General features: G+C 44.9%; 1 protein-coding gene across 1 annotated transcript in view; it reads left to right on the plus strand.

The window, feature by feature from the left end:
• The first annotated feature begins 1,084 nt into the window (after positions 1-1,084).
• The window catches only part of LOC144497629 (uncharacterized), a 73,749-nt gene continuing 56,588 nt past the window's right edge, over positions 1,085-18,245 (plus strand). Inside the window, exons 1-5 of the mRNA XM_078219070.1 lie at positions 1,085-1,709; positions 1,792-1,887; positions 1,981-2,214; positions 3,870-3,892; positions 5,022-5,137. Of these exons, the coding sequence (XP_078075196.1) occupies positions 1,299-1,709; positions 1,792-1,887; positions 1,981-2,214; positions 3,870-3,892; positions 5,022-5,137 (880 nt within the window). The 5' untranslated portion in view covers positions 1,085-1,298. The remainder of the gene's footprint in view (positions 1,710-1,791; positions 1,888-1,980; positions 2,215-3,869; positions 3,893-5,021; positions 5,138-18,245) is intronic.

Raw genomic sequence — 18,245 nt, forward strand, 5'->3', positions numbered from 1 at the left:
CCAGGCCCAGACATGTTCCTGTGTCTTTGTATATTTGACTTTCATCATGCCTGAAGTTTGACTGTGTTTGATTTTAATATGCCCAATTCTTTAATTTAGGATATCCAATTTAATCAGCCTTAAAACGAGGCCCTGATTATATTACCACACTGTATAAAACACTCTTTAGGCCACAGCTAGAGTACTATGTGCTTTTCTGGTCACTACATTATTGGAAGGATGTGATTGCACTGGAGAGGGTGCAGAGGAGATTCAGCAGGATGTTGCCTGATGGAGCATTTCAGCTATGAAGAGAGGCTGGTTAGACTGAGGTTGTTTCTCCTTACAGCAGAGAAGGCTAAGGGGGGACCTGATTAAGGTGTACAAAATTGAGGGACATAGATAGGAAGAAACTTTCCCCTTAGTAGAGGGATCAATAACTTGGGGCATAAATTTAAGGTAAGGGCAGGAGATTTAGAGGGGATTTGAGGAAAAGCATTTTCACCCAGAGGATGGTGGGAATCTAGAACCCACTGCCTGAAAGGGTGGTAGAGGCAGGAACCCTCACAATATTTAAGAAGTATTTTAGATGAGCACTTGAAAGGCCATAGCATACACGGCTACAGACCAAATGCTGGAAAGTGGGATGAGAATACATAGGTGCATGATGGCTGGTACAGACACGATGGCAAAGGGCCTCTTTCTGTGCAGCGAAACTCTTGTGACTCTGACTCTATAATAAGTGTTTCCACATCAGAATACTTTGTAGATTTTTACATGCCAGACACCCAGGAGGTTGTGAAAGGTGCTATATAAATGCAAAAGTTTCTCACAAATAAATTTGAACCTCACAGTTCCTGTAAATAGCTTCACTGGAGCTGTGACCCAGAATGACACCTTGACTTTTCTGTCTCTTTGTGTTGAACAATAAATGGCTGCAATTATGTACATGATTCTTACCCATGTTTACCAAAGTGCTTTTTATTTAGCAGTGAGTTCTGTTTGGAGCAGAGGGCAATATAATCTCAGTCCCCACCCATTTATACATTCTCCATCCTCCACTGCCAACACCCCATGGACCTTAACCTCGCGGCCAGGGTTCAATCCTCCCTCCATTTTCTAAACCTGTTTGTCCTTCAACATATTCAGGTTTTGTTTCTGCCTCTGAAAAAGTTGTCAGGACAGTAAATAGTTTTTAACAATAATTCTCTGAGTATTGTCTTGAACTTTATCGGGAAATTGTAGAACTGAAGGTGTTTAGGCATTGCAGTGACATCGAAACTGAAAGCGGTTTGAATCAGGAAGTGCTGAGAGTGAACATGGCTTCCAGACAACAGCTCCAGAGTTTGACCGAGGAGACAATTTGTCCCATTTGTCTCGATTTCTTCACTGATCCGGTAACACTGGATTGTGGACACAACTTCTGCCGCTCCTGTATCACCCAGTGTTGGGAAAAGAAGGAGATAAACCCCTGCCCGGAATGTAGAGAGGAGTTTCCGGAAAGAAACCTCAGGATAAATCGGGCCTTAGCGAATCTGGCCGAGAAAGCTCGACAAATAAAGCTAAATCCGAAAGAGAAGGAAAGTAAACCTCACTGTGAGGAACATCAGGAAGAACTGAAGCTGTTTTGTGAAACTGACAAGAAATTGATGTGTGTGATTTGTAGAGATTCGCGGGAACACAGAGATCACCGCTTCCTGCCCATTAAAGAAGCTGTTGAAATGTACAAGGTAAAAGAGTAAATATTTAATAATCTGATCTCACTTTCCTGCTCTGACACTTTCATTCTGAGATTTTCTCTCCCAATCCCAGGATCAGCTGAAATCTTCCTTGGATTCTCTCACAGAGAAGAAATCGGCGGTTCTGGAAACGGAACAGAAACAGAAAGGGAAGATTTCTGAAGTTAGGGTAAGGTCCCCCTGTGCTGATTTTCTGGGATCTCGGTTAGTTTTGTTCCCTTTATCGCGGGACATTAATTATGTTTCACATTTCATTGGGTAGGAACAGTCGAGCAGTCTGCAGACCCACATCACATCCGAGTTCACTAAAATGCGCCAGATTCTCACTGAGAAAGAGCAGCGTTTACTCAGCGATCTCAGGGAAGAAGAGGAGAGGATTCTAGAACCAATGGAGAAAAACCTTCGAGAGATTCAGGAGAATTTAAATTCTATTGAGGAGAAACTCTCAAAGTTGCAGAAACAGATGGAGCAAAAAGATGAGCTGATATTTCTGAAGGTGAGGGAATATATTGCGGCTCAGTTCAGGGAAACTTCACAGTCACTAAATAACTGATGGTAACTGTGAAATTAATAAAATATAAATTTACTGGAAAATACTAACAGAATTGAACAAATTTCTGTCTATTCCGTTGAAATTCTGCTGTGACTCTGAACTAACGGCTCCCACACTGAGATTCCCGGGAATACCTGGAATGAGTTCTATTAATTTTCACACTTGCTTTGTGATTATTTCCTTATTTCCCGAGTTTAATTTCCCCCTGGAGCTCCCATTGTAATCCAGTTCCAGTTCCATGTTGTGAGTGTGTGGGTGTGTCTGGTATGGTGTGTGAGTCACTGGGGCCGATTCTCCCAAAACAATTCGAAGTGCTTCTGAATTTGTGTAAAACCTGGAGTAATTCCCGCTGGGGTTTTTATAGTGGGATTTTCAAAATGAATCGCCCAAACTCTGAGTATTGTAGAGTGCCTCAGCGCGATTCACGCTGAAAATCAGGGAGCGGGCCCCATTCCCGTTGGAGAGGCCGGCAGCATAGCGCTGAGTGGGAAACTGCACATGCACCGATCTGTCAGAGCGGAGATCGCTGGCCAGCTCCGCGACCCCGCATCCCTGCCCCTTCGATCCCCCTTATTCCCTGATTGCTGGCCTCTGGGACCTCTCCGGGCATGCGCCGATATGTCCACAACCCCCCCGCCGTCCCCGCCCCGCACCCACTCTGCCCCGCCAACTGCCCCTTCAGCCCCGATCTCCCTGAACCCCAATCCCGCCACCCCGCCCCCAACCTGGATGGCCGGTCCTGATCACCCTCTTCCCATTCTCTGCCACCGATCCCTATGCAGAGTGGCAGTGGGACCCATCCACCTCCCCACCCACTCCCACCGATCGTCCTTACAACAGGCCCCACCCTCATTGCCCTGCCCCCCCTGACCCGCCCCATTGGCACTGCTCGATGCCCAGTGGGCATTGCCACTTTGCCCCTTGGGCATTGACAGGGGGCCAGGCTGGCACTGCCCAGGGTGCACACCCCTTACCCCCGACCTCCTGGGGGGGGCCTCCATGGCCTCTGTTCCCTCTGGTGGGGTCGGGCCGCCTGCTCCCTGTTAGTGGGAGCTGGTCTAAAACCCACTGGGGTGAACCACTCCTGGCAGGGGGAGACACACTAGCAGGTCCGGAGACTCTAATCCCGGACCCACTAATTAGATGTAAATAGGAACTTACATATGGAAATCAGCTGGGCGGAGCTGATGACGCCACAAATCTTCGTCTGGGAGATGCGTGGAGGCCGTGGCGCCGAGCGGGGAGCCCGCTAAACAACCTCCACTGATGTCCCCCAGCCTGTTGCATTGCTCGAGCATCACATTGGGCTGGAGAATAACCCCCACTGTCTGTCAGCAGGACTGATATCCAGTTCCAGTTCCATGTTGTGAGTGTGTGGGTGTGTCTGGTACGGTGTGTGAGAGTCACTGTGTCTGTGAGCGGGACTGATGTTCAATTCCAGTTTATTTGACTCTCCACAATCTTCCTTCCAAAATGCATCACTTTACATTTCCGTGTGAAATCTCACCTGCTCTGAGTCTGCTCATTTCACCAGCCTGTCGAACTGCTCCTGAGATCTGTTACTGTCACCCTCACTGTTCCTGATTCATTTCTTTCAGGAGGAAGCTTGTCGGAAGAGAAGGTAGGACATGTTCTTTACTGAAACTCTGCAGTTTGTTAAATAAACTCAGTGAAGTGTTATTATGTATTTATTTATTGGTTGTTGTCACAACTTAAAATGGTTGGTCATTAGTTACCAAGACATCACACACAGCAGGAAATGATAAGCTCCGCGTATACACACTGACGAGAGCTTTATGATAACTCACTTTATTACAGTGATTTTACAGAACTGTTCTACAATATTGTAATAAATAACCGGGAAGTGTAAATAATACAATCTGGTTCCCAGGCCAGAAGTGATCTCTTGCCTGATGTTGGCTGTTAGTGTCTGTGACCTTCCCACTGACCCTGAGAGAGCCACACGGTCCATGTTTCCAAGGAGTGGGTCACCCATGTCCCTGCATGGAGCCTGACCAACCCGAGAAAGTCTCACGTTAAAGGGGGAACGGATTCTAATTTTATACTAATACAATCTGGCTCTGTGTCGTTAACAACCACAACACTTGAATTTATATATTGCCTTCATTGGAAATTAATATTCTAAAGGGTTTCACAGGAGCGTCATAAAAGTAAATTGACACAGAGCCAAATAAGGAAATATTAATCTGGATGACGGAGATGGATTTCAGAGAGCGTCTTAAAGGAAGAAAGAGAAATAGATAGATAGAGAGGATCAGGGAAGGAATTCCAGAGCTCAGGACCTCGGCAGCTGAAGGTCCAGCTCCCAATGGGGGAGTGACTGAAATCAGAGATGTTCAAGGTGCCGGAAGTCGAGGAGAGCAGGATTCTGGGAGAGTTGTGGGCCCAGGGATTGCAGAATTGGATATTCAGCTTTGGGATGTTTCCAGCCTTTGTGTTTGTTCTACAAACTTTGTTTATAATACAGCAAGTGGACAGGCTAAATGTTAATCACTTCCTGCAGTGTGTGATGGCTGTTATCAGGTTTTGAACCTTTTTCAAGACATGGCTGTTTCCATTCTCTGCCCTTGAATTTAAAAGTTATTCCTTTCTCAGTTAGAGAAACTAGATTAACATTTCACTTTGTACATTTTCTCTATCATCAAAAATGCTGAAAACTTGACCATTTAAATAAATTCTAAAATCTTCTAACAAAGACAAATTCATAGCATCATTTTTACCATTTACAGGATTAGTGATGAGTATCACACACTCTCAGTATCTGCTGCCGCCCTGTCTATCGGGAAGTACAAAGGCCCTTTACAGTACAGAGCATGGAGAGAAATGATAAACTTCATTAACCCCGGTAAATCTCTCATATTAATTTTCCTGGTTATAAATCCAGTTGTAAATATATTGAATGGGCTCCAAAGATCCAGATTAAATACTCACATTTCCGGTTGTTAATACCTGGAGTCTCCCCATTCTCATATTTCTCTTTCTGTGGATTGCTCTGGGTAAGTGTCTGAAGCCATCAGCACTGTGTGTCAAAGCAGTGAAGGGATCTGTATAACCAGAGGAATAGAGCATCAATCTCAGGATGTGAATAGAATTGCACCAGGAGACTGGACTGGTCCCGTCTGTCATTCTGGGAAACATTTTTTAAATCATCATTTCTCAGGAAGACACACAGGCATTAGAGAGCAAGTGATAAATGACAGAAAATCTGTCTGGTGGAATTGGACACATTAATCAAGAGGAGGGACTGCAGAAACTGCGAGTCTGCACTGGATAAGAGAGGGAGTGTGGTGATCTTATTGAAATGTTCAAGGTTCAGAATAAAAGGGAGATTATAAACATCCACATGTTTAACACGGTCATAGAGTCTAGATCAAAGTAGCTATAGCGTTAAATGTAGAATAGGGCGGGTGACAGGGCAGTTTGGATTGAGTGAGGTTGAGTTTTTGAGTGACTCCATTGAGGCAGTGAACCAGTGAACCCACCACTCACTCTATGAATTTGATCAGAGGCCCAATCCATTCTGAGGGCTGATCTTCAGAACAATATCACTGTCCAGTTTCCCACTGGTTTGCAGTGTGGGAAAAGGTTCTGTCGTTCCTGAGGAGAGAACAGGGGACAAGAAATCCTCATGAATACACAGTGGGGGTGAGAGAGAAAGGAGCAGTGAGCAGCAGTAAGAAAAATAACTCACCTCCTGGTCACAGAGAAATCATCAAAAGCTTCCTTCATTCCTGCAGTGTGAACCTAAATACTTCAGAACCAGTGAAATAATTTTGAGGAACAGTCACTGTTTGAATGTAGAAAATGAGAAAACCAATTTGCAAACAACAAGATCACAGGAACAGCATTGTGATAATGATGAAGTTTTCTGTTTTGATGTTGTTGTTTCCGGTATAAATTTTAGGCAGGAAACAGAGCAAATAAACTCCTTACTTCATTTCCAATGGAGTTTCCAATGGTCCCTTTAAGACCAGGGATTAAACCATTGTATAGATTGTTCCTCTGGGTGGGGCATCACCATGCAATGGAAGATCAAGATTGTATTGAGTCTCCAGTTCAATCAAATGTCTCCAGTTTGTACAGACAATGTGACTTCTCCTTATGTTTAGTGTGGGGACACTGGATACCTATTTTGCTGCTGCTACACTATTGCGGGGTTTTGATCTCTGCCATTCTTTACATTCTGATCAGTCATCTAACCTGCCATTCATCTTTGCTCAGTTATCTGCTTTTTCCATTAATTTGAGTCTTTCTTTAACTTCTTAGTGAACCGCAGATGGTGGGTCCTCCCATGGGGGATTTTCTTTCCAGTAGGAATATATTTATTCTGAAATATCGTCTTAAATATCTGCCATTGCTTCTCTGTCGATATATCCCCAAGCCTGGGGACCCAGTTCACTACAACTAGCTTAGCTTTCATGATCAGATAGTTGCTCCGATTCAAGTTTAAAATACCGATCTTAGATCCTCTCTTTTCCCTTTCAAACTGGATTTCAAATTCAATCATATTGTAGTTGCTGCTACCTAGTGCTGCCTTCACTCTGAATTCACTCATTATTCCTGTCACAGTGCACAAAGACAAGTCTAATATAACCTACTCTCTGGTTAGTTCCAGAACGTTCTGCTGTGAGAAACTTTCTCGAAAGAATTCTGTGAACTCCCCATCCTGGAAACTACAGCCTGATTTTTCCGGTTTATATTTAGATTAAAATCATCCATGATTATTACTGTCTTTTCATCTGTGACCCACATTGTGGCGACTGTTGCGAGGACTGTCGACCACTCCCACTATTGACTTCTTTCCCCTCCTATTCCTCATCTCCAAACCAATTTTATATTCGGATCTCCTGAACCGAGGTCATCTCCAGCTATTGCACCAATTGCGGATAGCGAAGAGCATTGTCGGGCAATACAGCAGGATATAGATAGGCTGGAAAATTGGGCGGAGAGGTGGCAGATGGAGTTTAATCCGGATAAATGCGAAGTGATGCATTTTGAAAGAAATAATGTAGGGAGGAGTTATACAATAAATGGCAGAGTCATCAGGAGTATAGAAACACAGAGGGACCTAGGTGTGCAAGTCCACAAATCCTTGAAGGTGGCAACACAGGTGGAGAAGGTGGTGAAGAAGGCATATGGTATGCTTGCCTTTATAGGATGGGGTATAGAGTATAAAAGCTGGAGTCTGCTGATGCAGCTGTACAGAACGCTGGTTAGGCACATTTGGAGTACTGCGTCCAGTTCTGGTCGCCGCACTACCAGAAGGACGTGGAGGCATTGGAGAGAGTGCAGAGAAGGTTTACCAGGATGTTGCCTGGTATGGAGGGTCTTAGCTATGAGGAGAGATTGGGTAGACTGGGGTTGTCCTCCTTGGAAAGACGGAGAATGAGGGGAGATCTAATAGAGGTATACAAGATTATGAAGGGTATAGATAGGGTGAACAGTGGGAAGCTTTTTCCCAGGTCGGAGGTGACGATCACGAGGGGTCACGGGCTCAAGCTGAGAGGGGCGAAGTATAACTCAGACATCAGAGGGACGTTTTTCACGCAGAGGGTGGTGGGGGCCTGGAATGCGCTGCCAAGTAGGGTGGTGGAGGCAGGCACGCTGACATCGTTTAAGACTTACCTGGATAGTCACATGAGCAGCCTGGGAATGGAGGGATACAAACGATTGGTCTAGTTGGACCAAGGAGCGGCACAGGCTTGGAGGGCCGAAGGGCCTGTTTCCTGTGCTGTACTGTTCTTTGTGGTCCTTGATAAACAGTGCTACCCCTCCACCTTTACCGAGCTTTCTATCCTTCTTGAATGTCATTAAATGTTATCCTTTCGTCCTGCAGCAATGTCTCTGTAAAGTTATCAGATCATTTTCATTTACTTCAATGTGTGTTATCAATTTGTTTACTTTGTTATGAATGTTGTGTACATTCACATACACAGTTATCAATTTGTTTACTTTGTTATGAATGTTGTGTACATGTTATCAATTTGTTTACTTTGTTATGAATGTTGTGTACATTCACATACACAGCTTTTAGTTTCAACTTTTTATTATCTTTGTATCATCTAGTCTTGATTCCTGTTGTATTCTTAGTTTTGATCTCTTTGTCCATTCCTGCTATTCTTTGATCCTCATTTCCCATATTATTATGATGGTTTCTTGCCTTGAATCTCCCCCTGGATTTACCACATGAACGCAATTTGGATCCTTCACCCTCCGAGTTTCGTTTAAAGCGTTCTTTACTTCCCGAGTTATGCAATTTGTTGGAACACTCATTCTAGCAGTTCAGGTTTAGACCATTCCAACAATCAGGCAGTGTGCGGGGCGGCAAGGTAGCACTGGTTAGCACTGCTGCTTCACAGCGCCAGGGACCTGGGTTCGATTCCCGGCTTGGGTCACTGTCTGTGTGGAGTTTGCACGTTCTCCATGTGTTAGCGTGGGTTTCATCCGGGTGCTCCGGTTTCCTCCCACATTCTGAAAGACATGCTGGTTAGGTGCATTGACCCAACCAGGTGCCAGACTGTGGCGACATGGGGAATTTCACAGTAACTTCATTGCAGTGTCAATGTAAGCGTTACTTGTGACTAATAAATAAACTTTAACTTGTCTACCGTCCGGTGGCTCTGACATCCATCATTATGAAATGCTTTGAAAGGTTAGTCATGGCACAAATCAATTCCGGCCTCCCAGATTGCCTGGATCAATGATAGTTCACTTATCACCGCAACAGGTCCACAGCAGACGCCATCTCCCTGGCCCTGCACTCAAACCTGGATCACCCAGATAACAAAGACACCGATGTCAGACTCCTATTCATTGACTACAGCTCAGCCTTCAACACCATTATTCCAACAAAACTCATCTCCAAACTCCATGGCCTATGGCTTGGCTCCTCGCTCTGCGACTGGATCCTAGACTTCCTTTCGTACAGGCCGCAATCAGTAAGGATAGGGAACGACATCTCCTCAATGATCATCCTCAACTCCAGTGCTCCACAAGGCTGTGTTCTCAGCCCCCTACGATACTCCCTATACACCTATGACCACGTGGCCAAATTCCCCTCCAGCTCGATTTTCAAGTTTGCTGATGACACGACCATAGTGGGTCAGATCTCAAACAACGATGAGACGGGCTACAGGAAAGAGATAGAGAATCTGGTAAAATGGTGTGACGACAATAATCTCCCTCAATGTCAGTAAAACGAACGAGAGTCATCGACTTCAGGAAATGTAATAGAGGACATGCCCCTGTCTACAACAACAGTGAGGAAGTGGGAATGGTCCAGAGCTTCAGGTTTCAAGGTGTTCAGATCACCAACAACCTGTCCTGGTCCTGTCGTGGTTCCCCAGGACGACAATTCGTTCACATCGGTTTAAAACAGAGAGTCTGAGCAGTGATCTTTCAAGCAATAGACTTTATTTCGCAGCACAAGCAGAATAAAGCCGGGATGTCCGGAACAATCCAAAGAGCCCTCAGGCTTTCAGTCTTTAAATACATTTCAGCTTCATATCTCAGGATTCTTATCTCACTTTTACATCCTGACCTTGTTTCTTATCTTACTTTACAGCCTGACCTTGTTTCTTTGGCCACCATTGTTTTTAGTTGACCCTTTATCCGTTTTATTCGCGATTTGTCGCTCCCTGTTACATTTCTTTGTTTCTTAAACCATGGTGGTTATAATTCTTGCTCTTATGTAAACTTCTCTGCTTGTACAATAATCGTGGTTTTGCTGACTTAGGGTTGGAAAAAACATCCTCTTTGCTGACTTAGGCCGAATGTGTTAGAAAAGACATCCTCTTTGCTGACTTTTATGGTCCAACATTAAGTTAGACCACTGAGCAGTATTCATTGTTTTCTTAAGTGACTATTGTCTGCTTTTGCTAATCAGTGACTGCCATATTACTTCCCTGTTTCCTCTGCCTTGAGCATGTCATCTATACTTGATCACATTAGGTCACACGAAGTTACTTTAGGTTACATATCCATTTTCACTACTGATCTAAATCTGCTTTATTATTTCACTAAGACCTATGAATCTGAATTCCATACTAAACTCATACAATATCCAGTACAATTTCCCTTACAAGTCCCCCCTTTGAGGCTATTCCCTAGCCTCATCCCGATTACCAAGCTCAAATAATCCCCTCGCTCGATCCCATTTGCATTTTATTTTAATCACTTTTTGCAGGCGATGTGGAGGAGCCGAATATTTTGGTCAGGGATCAGTGTCCCTATTCTAACTTTATCATAATTTGTCTATCCAGGTTCTGATTCTTGGGTTGCTCCTCCAGATTGCCTGCCCCTGACAGTCATCAGCCAAAAACCTTCCCACTCTTGTCTAGGGAGGGGAAAAAGACTGATTCCTGTGTACAGACTAAATTCTCCTGGTTTCCCGCGGACTTCAGCAAGGTGCTATTGTTGTCACAAGGCGATCTTCCACTATTGTAGTTATTTTACAGAGTGACGAGTTTCAACTTCGACCAAGGTCATTGTAAATCCACTCAGCGGGGGCGGCTCAAGGTTTTCCCATTCCTCTGTTTTTTCTCGTGAGCGTGAGCTGCTTATCACCCGTGTCACCATCTGCCGCGCTGCCACTCTGGTAAGGAAGGATCTCAGGGCGGGTAAAAAACAACAAAATATCAATCCCAGAATGATTATTGTTGCGATTGCTACAGCTCCAGCTTTGGCAAACCACGCCCCCCATCTTCCTAACATTCTGTCCAGCCAACTCCATACCTCATGCCCAAACCCAGCATTTTCTTTCACTTCTTTCCTAAGATTCTTCAACTTATTCATGGCTTGTGTAAATGACCCCTCTGGATTAGTGTTATCAGGGATAAATGTGCAACACTGATCCCCAAACATAACACACACCCCTCCTTTCTCTGCCAGGAGCCAATCTAACGCCTGTCGATTTTGCCACACCATTTTGCTGGTCGCATCCAACTGCTCTCCTAAGGCCTCCAGGGCATCATTCGAATAATTAATAAACCTCTGCTGATTATAATAGATGTAATTGATCCACTCAGTATTCTTGCTGGGTGTGATCCAAACAAAGAGGGATTCAAACCCTGCAGCTATTTCGTTCCTAGCTTTGAACTCATTCGGGATGCCGCGGGGCTGTCCGATTGCGTCCAATTTTATCGTAGGGTCAGGGGTATATGCCCTCTTAATTCTTTGTGATTTAATTTCTTTTTCCACCGGTAGTATCACAGTGCTCTGGGCAAGCATAACTCGGGCACATAGTCCCTTCCAATTCAGTGGTAATTGTGCCAGCAGCCCTTTCTCCGGGCCACAAAGCCACCAGAGATCGGCCAGTTGATTTACTTGAAAGTCTAATACATAAGGAGGGGGTGGCGTTCCTCCTTTGATTGGGATGATCAGTCTACGGATGTCGGTTGTATTCCAAATCCTTACACACTCCCCTGTGTATTTTCCCAAACTACTTCCTGTTCTGCTTTCCCTCCAATAGCAATCTTGGATTCGTAAGTCGGGCTCTACCCTCCATTCCTTTGGGACTGCGTCCATTGCCGTTTTTGGCCACTTTGGACATTTGTGGGTCACATTGTAGATGCCCTTTTTTACCCCAGCAAACAGGATGCAGTGGTATGGGCACAACGGCGGCTTACCTTTACAAAGGTTAGCACATGCGGATCCTGAACAGTTTATCGTCTCATACGTGTACTTCCGATTCCCTATTGTATATGTCCGTATATATGTGGTATATGCACGGCAATTTTCCTTTCTCCAGCTTTGTTGCCTGGTTTCACAGTCTCCTGATCCCCATGGTATATCAGTTACTTGGGTGTTAGGTCTCTCTGATGCACATACCACACACTCTTTCCCATCACTGTTTTTCTGACCTGTATACTCAGCCCATTTCCACCATTTGTTTTTCTGCGCTTTCTCCCAAATAGTATTTGTGCTCACAAATCGTTTACGTCTTGTTTGTCTTAATACTCTATCTTCCTGATTCTGCACCCTTATGTCCTCTGTATCCCACTTTCCTTTTCTATGGGTCAAGGAAGTCCCTAAGGGAAATAGTTTCCAAGTCCCAGGTGGGGAATGAGGCCCCTTCCCTGTCCTCACCTCCCTTGGCACCTTGACTAATAAGCCCAGGCTGGGCATTTGTATCATCAGCCAGCTCATGTACAGAGCCACTTTCATCATCCTCTACTCTTTCTGTTCCTCTTTGGCTCTGTTTCTCCTCCCCACGATTCTCCCCGTGTACTTCTATCTCTTCCTCGCTGCTACTTCTATCCACTCTGCCACTATCTTCAATCTCCCTTCTCTCCCCTACCCCTGATACCGTTCTGGTACAATGGTTCAAGTGATACCACAGTGTACTGCCTTCTACTTGCAACGCCGTGGGAGACACTTTGGTGACTTCAAACGGTCCTTCTCGTCTCGGTTCGTTCCAACGTCTCCGGAACTTTCTGATGTATACTCGATCTCCAGGTTTGATCTGATGTTCTGTTACTGGATTCTCCTCCTCCTTGGCTTTCTCCTGTTCAAATATAGTTCTATGTATAACAGTTAATTGTTGTATATATTCTTTTGTGCTTTGATCTAAACATTCTAGCGTAGGACCTCCTGATCCCCTGATCTTAGGTACCGGCATTACTCTTCCTGTCATCATTGCATGTGGGCTCAAATGTGTGATTCTGTTTTCCTGACTCCTGTATTGCATTAGAGCCAATGGCAGAGCATCTATCCAATTTTTCCCTGTTTCACTGCAAATTTTGCTTATTTTAGCCTTAAGGGTCCCGTTTGCTCTCTCCACCATTCCTTGGGATTGAGGGTGATATACGCATCCAAACTTCTGCTTTATTCGGAGTGCCGAGAGTGTCTCTCTCAGTGCCCTTCCTATAAAAGCAGATCCATTGTCTGAACTTAATTGCATGGGTATGCCAAATCTTGGGATAATTTCTTTTGACAGGAAGTTAATCACCGTTCCAGATCCTTGATCTTTGGATGGCGTTGCTTCTATCCATCTGCTGAATCTATCAATAATCACTAGCATGTATCTTTTCCCCCTTACCACCTTTCCCATATCCACATAGTCCATGCATAGATGTTTAAATGGTCCTTCAGGAATGGGTATATGCCCTATTGGGGCAGTAATGCCCTTCCTGATGTTATTCTGAGCACACACCTCACACTGACTTAGTATGTAGTCAATTGAGTTTTGCAGGTATGGTGACCAGAATCCTTCCTTCTTGATCTTCCTAGCCACTTCTCCTCTTGCACAGTGGTCCACTCCATGCGCTTCGCTAATTAGTACGGTTAGTAATGATGTGGGTGCTATGACCAATCCCTCCCCATTTCTCCATATCCTGTCATGTTGTCCCTGTAGTGCTCCTCTATCTTTCCACATTGTCTTTTCAGCTACAGAGGTTTCCTCCTGTAATTGTGCCACATCTTCTAATGTGATATGAGGTTCGATATCCCCCGTACCTGGCCCTGGGTACGGCCTTGCTATTTCTACTGGGGCTATCGTAGCCTCAATGCATCCTGACGCTTCTTTAGCTGCCTTGTCGGCTTTGGTGTTTCCCTGTGTGATGCTGTCTGCTCCCTTTTTATGCGCCTGACACTTAATTATGGCTAATTCCCTTGGACCCATCATGGCCCTTATTAAAGCCCTGATTTGACCTTCATGTTGTATTGGTCCTCCTCCGCTTTTCATAAATCCCCTTTGCTTCCATATTGCCCCGAACAGATGGCAGACCCCGTGGGCATAGGCCGAATCAGTATAAATTTCCACCGCTTCCCCGTTTGCTAACTCACATGCTCTGGTCAATGCTTTAAGTTCTGCCAGTTGGGCTGAACAGGGCTGTTCACATTTCTCTGCTTCTATGACTTCAAGTGTTTCCCCTTTCTGTTCAATTATGGCATAGCCTGCGTGGTTTCCTAAGTGATCCCTGTAACATGAGTCATCTACATACAGTATCCTTTTCCCTTCTGTCACTAGTCCCTCTGCTCTTAAGTCTTTTCTCAGTTTCATAAACACTTTTGTCTCTCTTACACACTCATGCTCCTCTCCCTCATGAGGTAATGGCATGTAATCAGCTGGATTTACTCTGTTGCACTTTATTATCGTGATATCTGGAAATGTAGTTAGCATTCGATAATGATGGATCCTAGCAGGTGTCAGCACAAATTTTCCTTGCTCAATCAATTCCGCTACCTTATGGTATACATGTATGTTTATCGGATATCCCATTGTGACTGTGGCTGCCTTTTCGTACGCCCACCAAGCTGCTGCCAGACCTTGATAGCACGGAGGGTATCCCATCGCTACGTCGTCTAGCTTGGTACTGTAATATGCTACAGCCTGCCTTCGTCTACCCTTGCAATTTTCCTGCGTTAACACTGCTGTAGCAAATCCGGCTTCTCTGTTACTCACAAATAAGTCAAAGGATTTGTCATAGGTCGGTAAGGCCAATGCTGGTGCCTGTGCCATTTCTCTCTTTATATTCTCAAATGCGTCTGAAGCATCTTTATCCCATTTTAGTTTGGCTTTTAATTCTTCGCACCCTGCCTCCTTCATTATCTTTCGTAGTGTCTGCGTTTTTTCGGCATAGCTTTCCACCCATTCTGAACTGAATCCTGTCATTCCCAAAAATGTCATCATTTGTCCCACCGTCTGTGGTTTCGGAACTTTTAGTACTGCTTCTATTTGCTGTGAAGCTATCTCCTTCTGTCCTGCTGATATTTCTCTCCCCAAGTATTCTACCTTTTTCTGGCACAGCTGCAGCTTTTTCCTTGATACTTTATGACCCCCTTCTGCTAGTCTTTTCAATAGTTTTAAACTATCCTTCCTGCATTGTTCTTGTGTTCCTGTGCATAATAATAAATCATCCACATATTGTATTAGTGTTCCTTCCAACTGTATTCCTTCTAAATCTGCTCTCAACACCTGATTGAATACATGTGGGGAATGTTTAAATCCTTGGGGCATCTTATTGTATGTGTATTGTTTCCCCTCGTACGTAAATGCAAAGAGATACTGACTTTCTTGAGCTAGTGGCACACTAAAAAATGCCGAACATAGGTCTATTACAGTAAACCATCTACTTTCAGGTGGTATATTTGTCATCAAGGTATAAGGGTTTGGAACCTCTGCTGGCATATCTTCCACTACCTCATTAATTGCCCTTAGGTCATGCACCAATCTCCATTTTTCTCCGTCCGCCTTTTTCACTGGTAGTAGCGGTGTATTACACCTGCTCCGGGTTTCTTTTAATACCCCTGCTTCTATCAATCCCTTAATCGTCCCTCTAATTCCTTCAATTGCTTCTGTCTTGATTGGGTATTGCGGCCTATACGGCCCCTGGCGTCCTATCTTTAATCTGACTTCAACTGGATTAGCGTTTTTGACCCTCCCTACATCCGTGTCCTGTCTGGACCACAACTCCTGCGGGAGGGAGTTCAAATCCTGCTCTAACCTCTCTCTCCACTCCAGTTCCTGTTTCTCAATTTGCACTCCTATTGTTATCTGCTTCGGTTTCCCAAGCATCTTAACATCCAAAATTATTTTCGTCATTTGTCCATTGCTGGACGTCCAAATATCTACATTGTCTGTCTGGACAAATTCTAAATCTTGTGCTCTCAACACCATTGGTCCTAGGTCTTTTGATCTGTATCCCGGATTCACTTTCAATGTGACATGTGGCTCCGCCCCAGATACAGAGAACCATTTGTTAACCCATTCATTCCTAACAATTGTGAGGGCTACTCCCTCTAGTCCGATTAAAATACTTCCTGACTTTATTTCCTGTTCTCGTCCTGCCTCCCTTTCCCATTTCTCCTGTATCTCAGGTTCCTGCCCTTCATCAAATATCATTGTACTGTGTAATTCTGTTCTTGGCCATTTGGCTTGTGGAACCCAAGTGTTTATAAGCTTTCCCCAAACTTCCCATATCTGTTTTTTAACTTGTTCCTCTATATCTCCCAACCAATATACATTAACCCCTTCCTTTCCTGGTATTTCAAGTGGATACATTCCCATCAAATCAATTCCTTGTTCCGTGCATTCTAATTTCAGTCCTAACCCTAGGATTGCATTCCTTCCCAATAGATTTAAAGGAGTTTTATCACATACTAAAATAGGTACATGGGTTGTCTTATTTCCAATGGTAACAGGCACCGGCGTCGTCATTCAAGCTAATGTTACTTTCCCCGAGAACCCCACAGTTTTTACAAACTGGTTTGACAATGGTAAGTGATCCGCATATTTCGTTTGTATGCACGTACATGTGGCGCCGGTGTCTATCATCATGGGGACCTCGATCCCTCCTACTCTAACGTTAACTATAGGTTCCTGCTCTGCAGTTTCTGTTATTTGTATGTACTGTCCTACCATTTCGGGGTTCTCTGGGCCTCCCTATGGGGAACTCTGATGGTTTACCGGCCCTTGAAACATCGGGATGCTGTTTGGCGACACTCGGCTCAGTTGTTGGCCTGTCTGCTGCTGGTTTTCTCCCTGTCTGGGGAAATTCCGCGGGCAATTCCTTTTTATGTGCCCTGCCTCCCCGCACCCCCAACACACACCTGAAGGGCCAGGCAATGGTCCCTGTCTCGGAGTCTGATGATTAACCTGTCTCTGTCCTCTCTGATTCTGATAGTGTGGCCTACCACCTCCCTGTCCTTTCCCATTTATATTCCAGTCAGTCTGACTTTGCAGGGCGTATGGGTTTTGATAATTTAGGCCATAGGCTCCTGGGTTCATGGACAGTGGGAAGGCAGAAATGTTATAGGTTATGACGGGCTGGCCTCCATCTCCGCTCCCCCCTTTGATTAGTGCAGGTATTTCCTCTGGCTTTTGCTCCACCATCATCGGTGCTATTTTTCTGGGTGCGAGATCCTCTTTTGCCTTTAGCTTATCCTTGCTTTTGATCTCCTCCAATTGTGCCTGAAGGAGTTTACGTTGTATCTCCTTCAGCTGTTTGTCTGCATTCTTTTCATCTTTACGATGTCTTTCTACTGCATGGGCAACATAATCCACAAACTCTCGGTAATTTTTTGAGTCCAAGCCCACCACTTCCTCCAATCTTGTCTTAGCTGAGACTGGCAAGCCCTCTAGGATTGCAGCCCGGAACATGGAGTTGGTCAGTGGGTCTGTTAGAATGTCCCTCTCCGTGTCCCTTCTCCACCTTTTTAATTGATTTTCCACATACACAGCTGCATTCTCCTCCTCACCCAATGGCTCTCCCTTTAGGGTTTTTACATCCATTCGATTGGGGTACATATCCCGCAGTGCCTGCCATATGACTTGGCGGTACTGGTCCATTAGTGTCCCATCCACCTCCGGGTCATAAGCTGCGGTCGGGATGCCAGCACGTCTCATTACTTCTGCCATTTGGTCCATTCCTAGCACCTTTGTCAGGAGAGCTTTGATGTCGCCCAGTGCCATCCTTTTTCCCACCATTCCTGCCTCCAACTGTCCAATCCACCTTCCAGCTCCATCCAAAATATTGGGTAATTCATTAATTAAATTGGGCAAATCCTGACCTGACCAAGGGATATACTGTGGTCTGTCACCCTTCAGAATCACCGGGAATATCCTTTTCCCTTTCCTATCCATAGCTGGAAACTTTACGGGTGGGTGCCTTTCCCGCCTTGATTTTCTTTGCACCCCTAACATTGATTGGCTCTCTTCGTCTTCACTACTTTCTTCTGTTTCTCCTTCCATCTCTCTCGCCATTCTACTTTCCTCTGGGTGCTTCCACCTCCATGCTTTCCCCCATTTTCGTCTGTCTGCCCCTTTGTGCACATCCCAGCGCATTCCCTCTCCGCTCCTTTCTCTTTCTTTTTTCTCTCTGCTCACTCCGACTCTCTTTTCTTCTACTTTTCCCTGTGATGTCTCACTTCCACACTCGTGAGGATCATCTCCTGTTTTCCCCTCATATTCTTTTCTGACATTCTTTCCTCCCTCTTCTCGTTCTTTTTCCTTT

The sequence above is a fragment of the Mustelus asterias genome, chromosome 8, assembly GCF_964213995.1.
Source record: "Mustelus asterias chromosome 8, sMusAst1.hap1.1, whole genome shotgun sequence".
NCBI classification, from domain to species: Eukaryota; Metazoa; Chordata; class Chondrichthyes; order Carcharhiniformes; family Triakidae; genus Mustelus; species Mustelus asterias.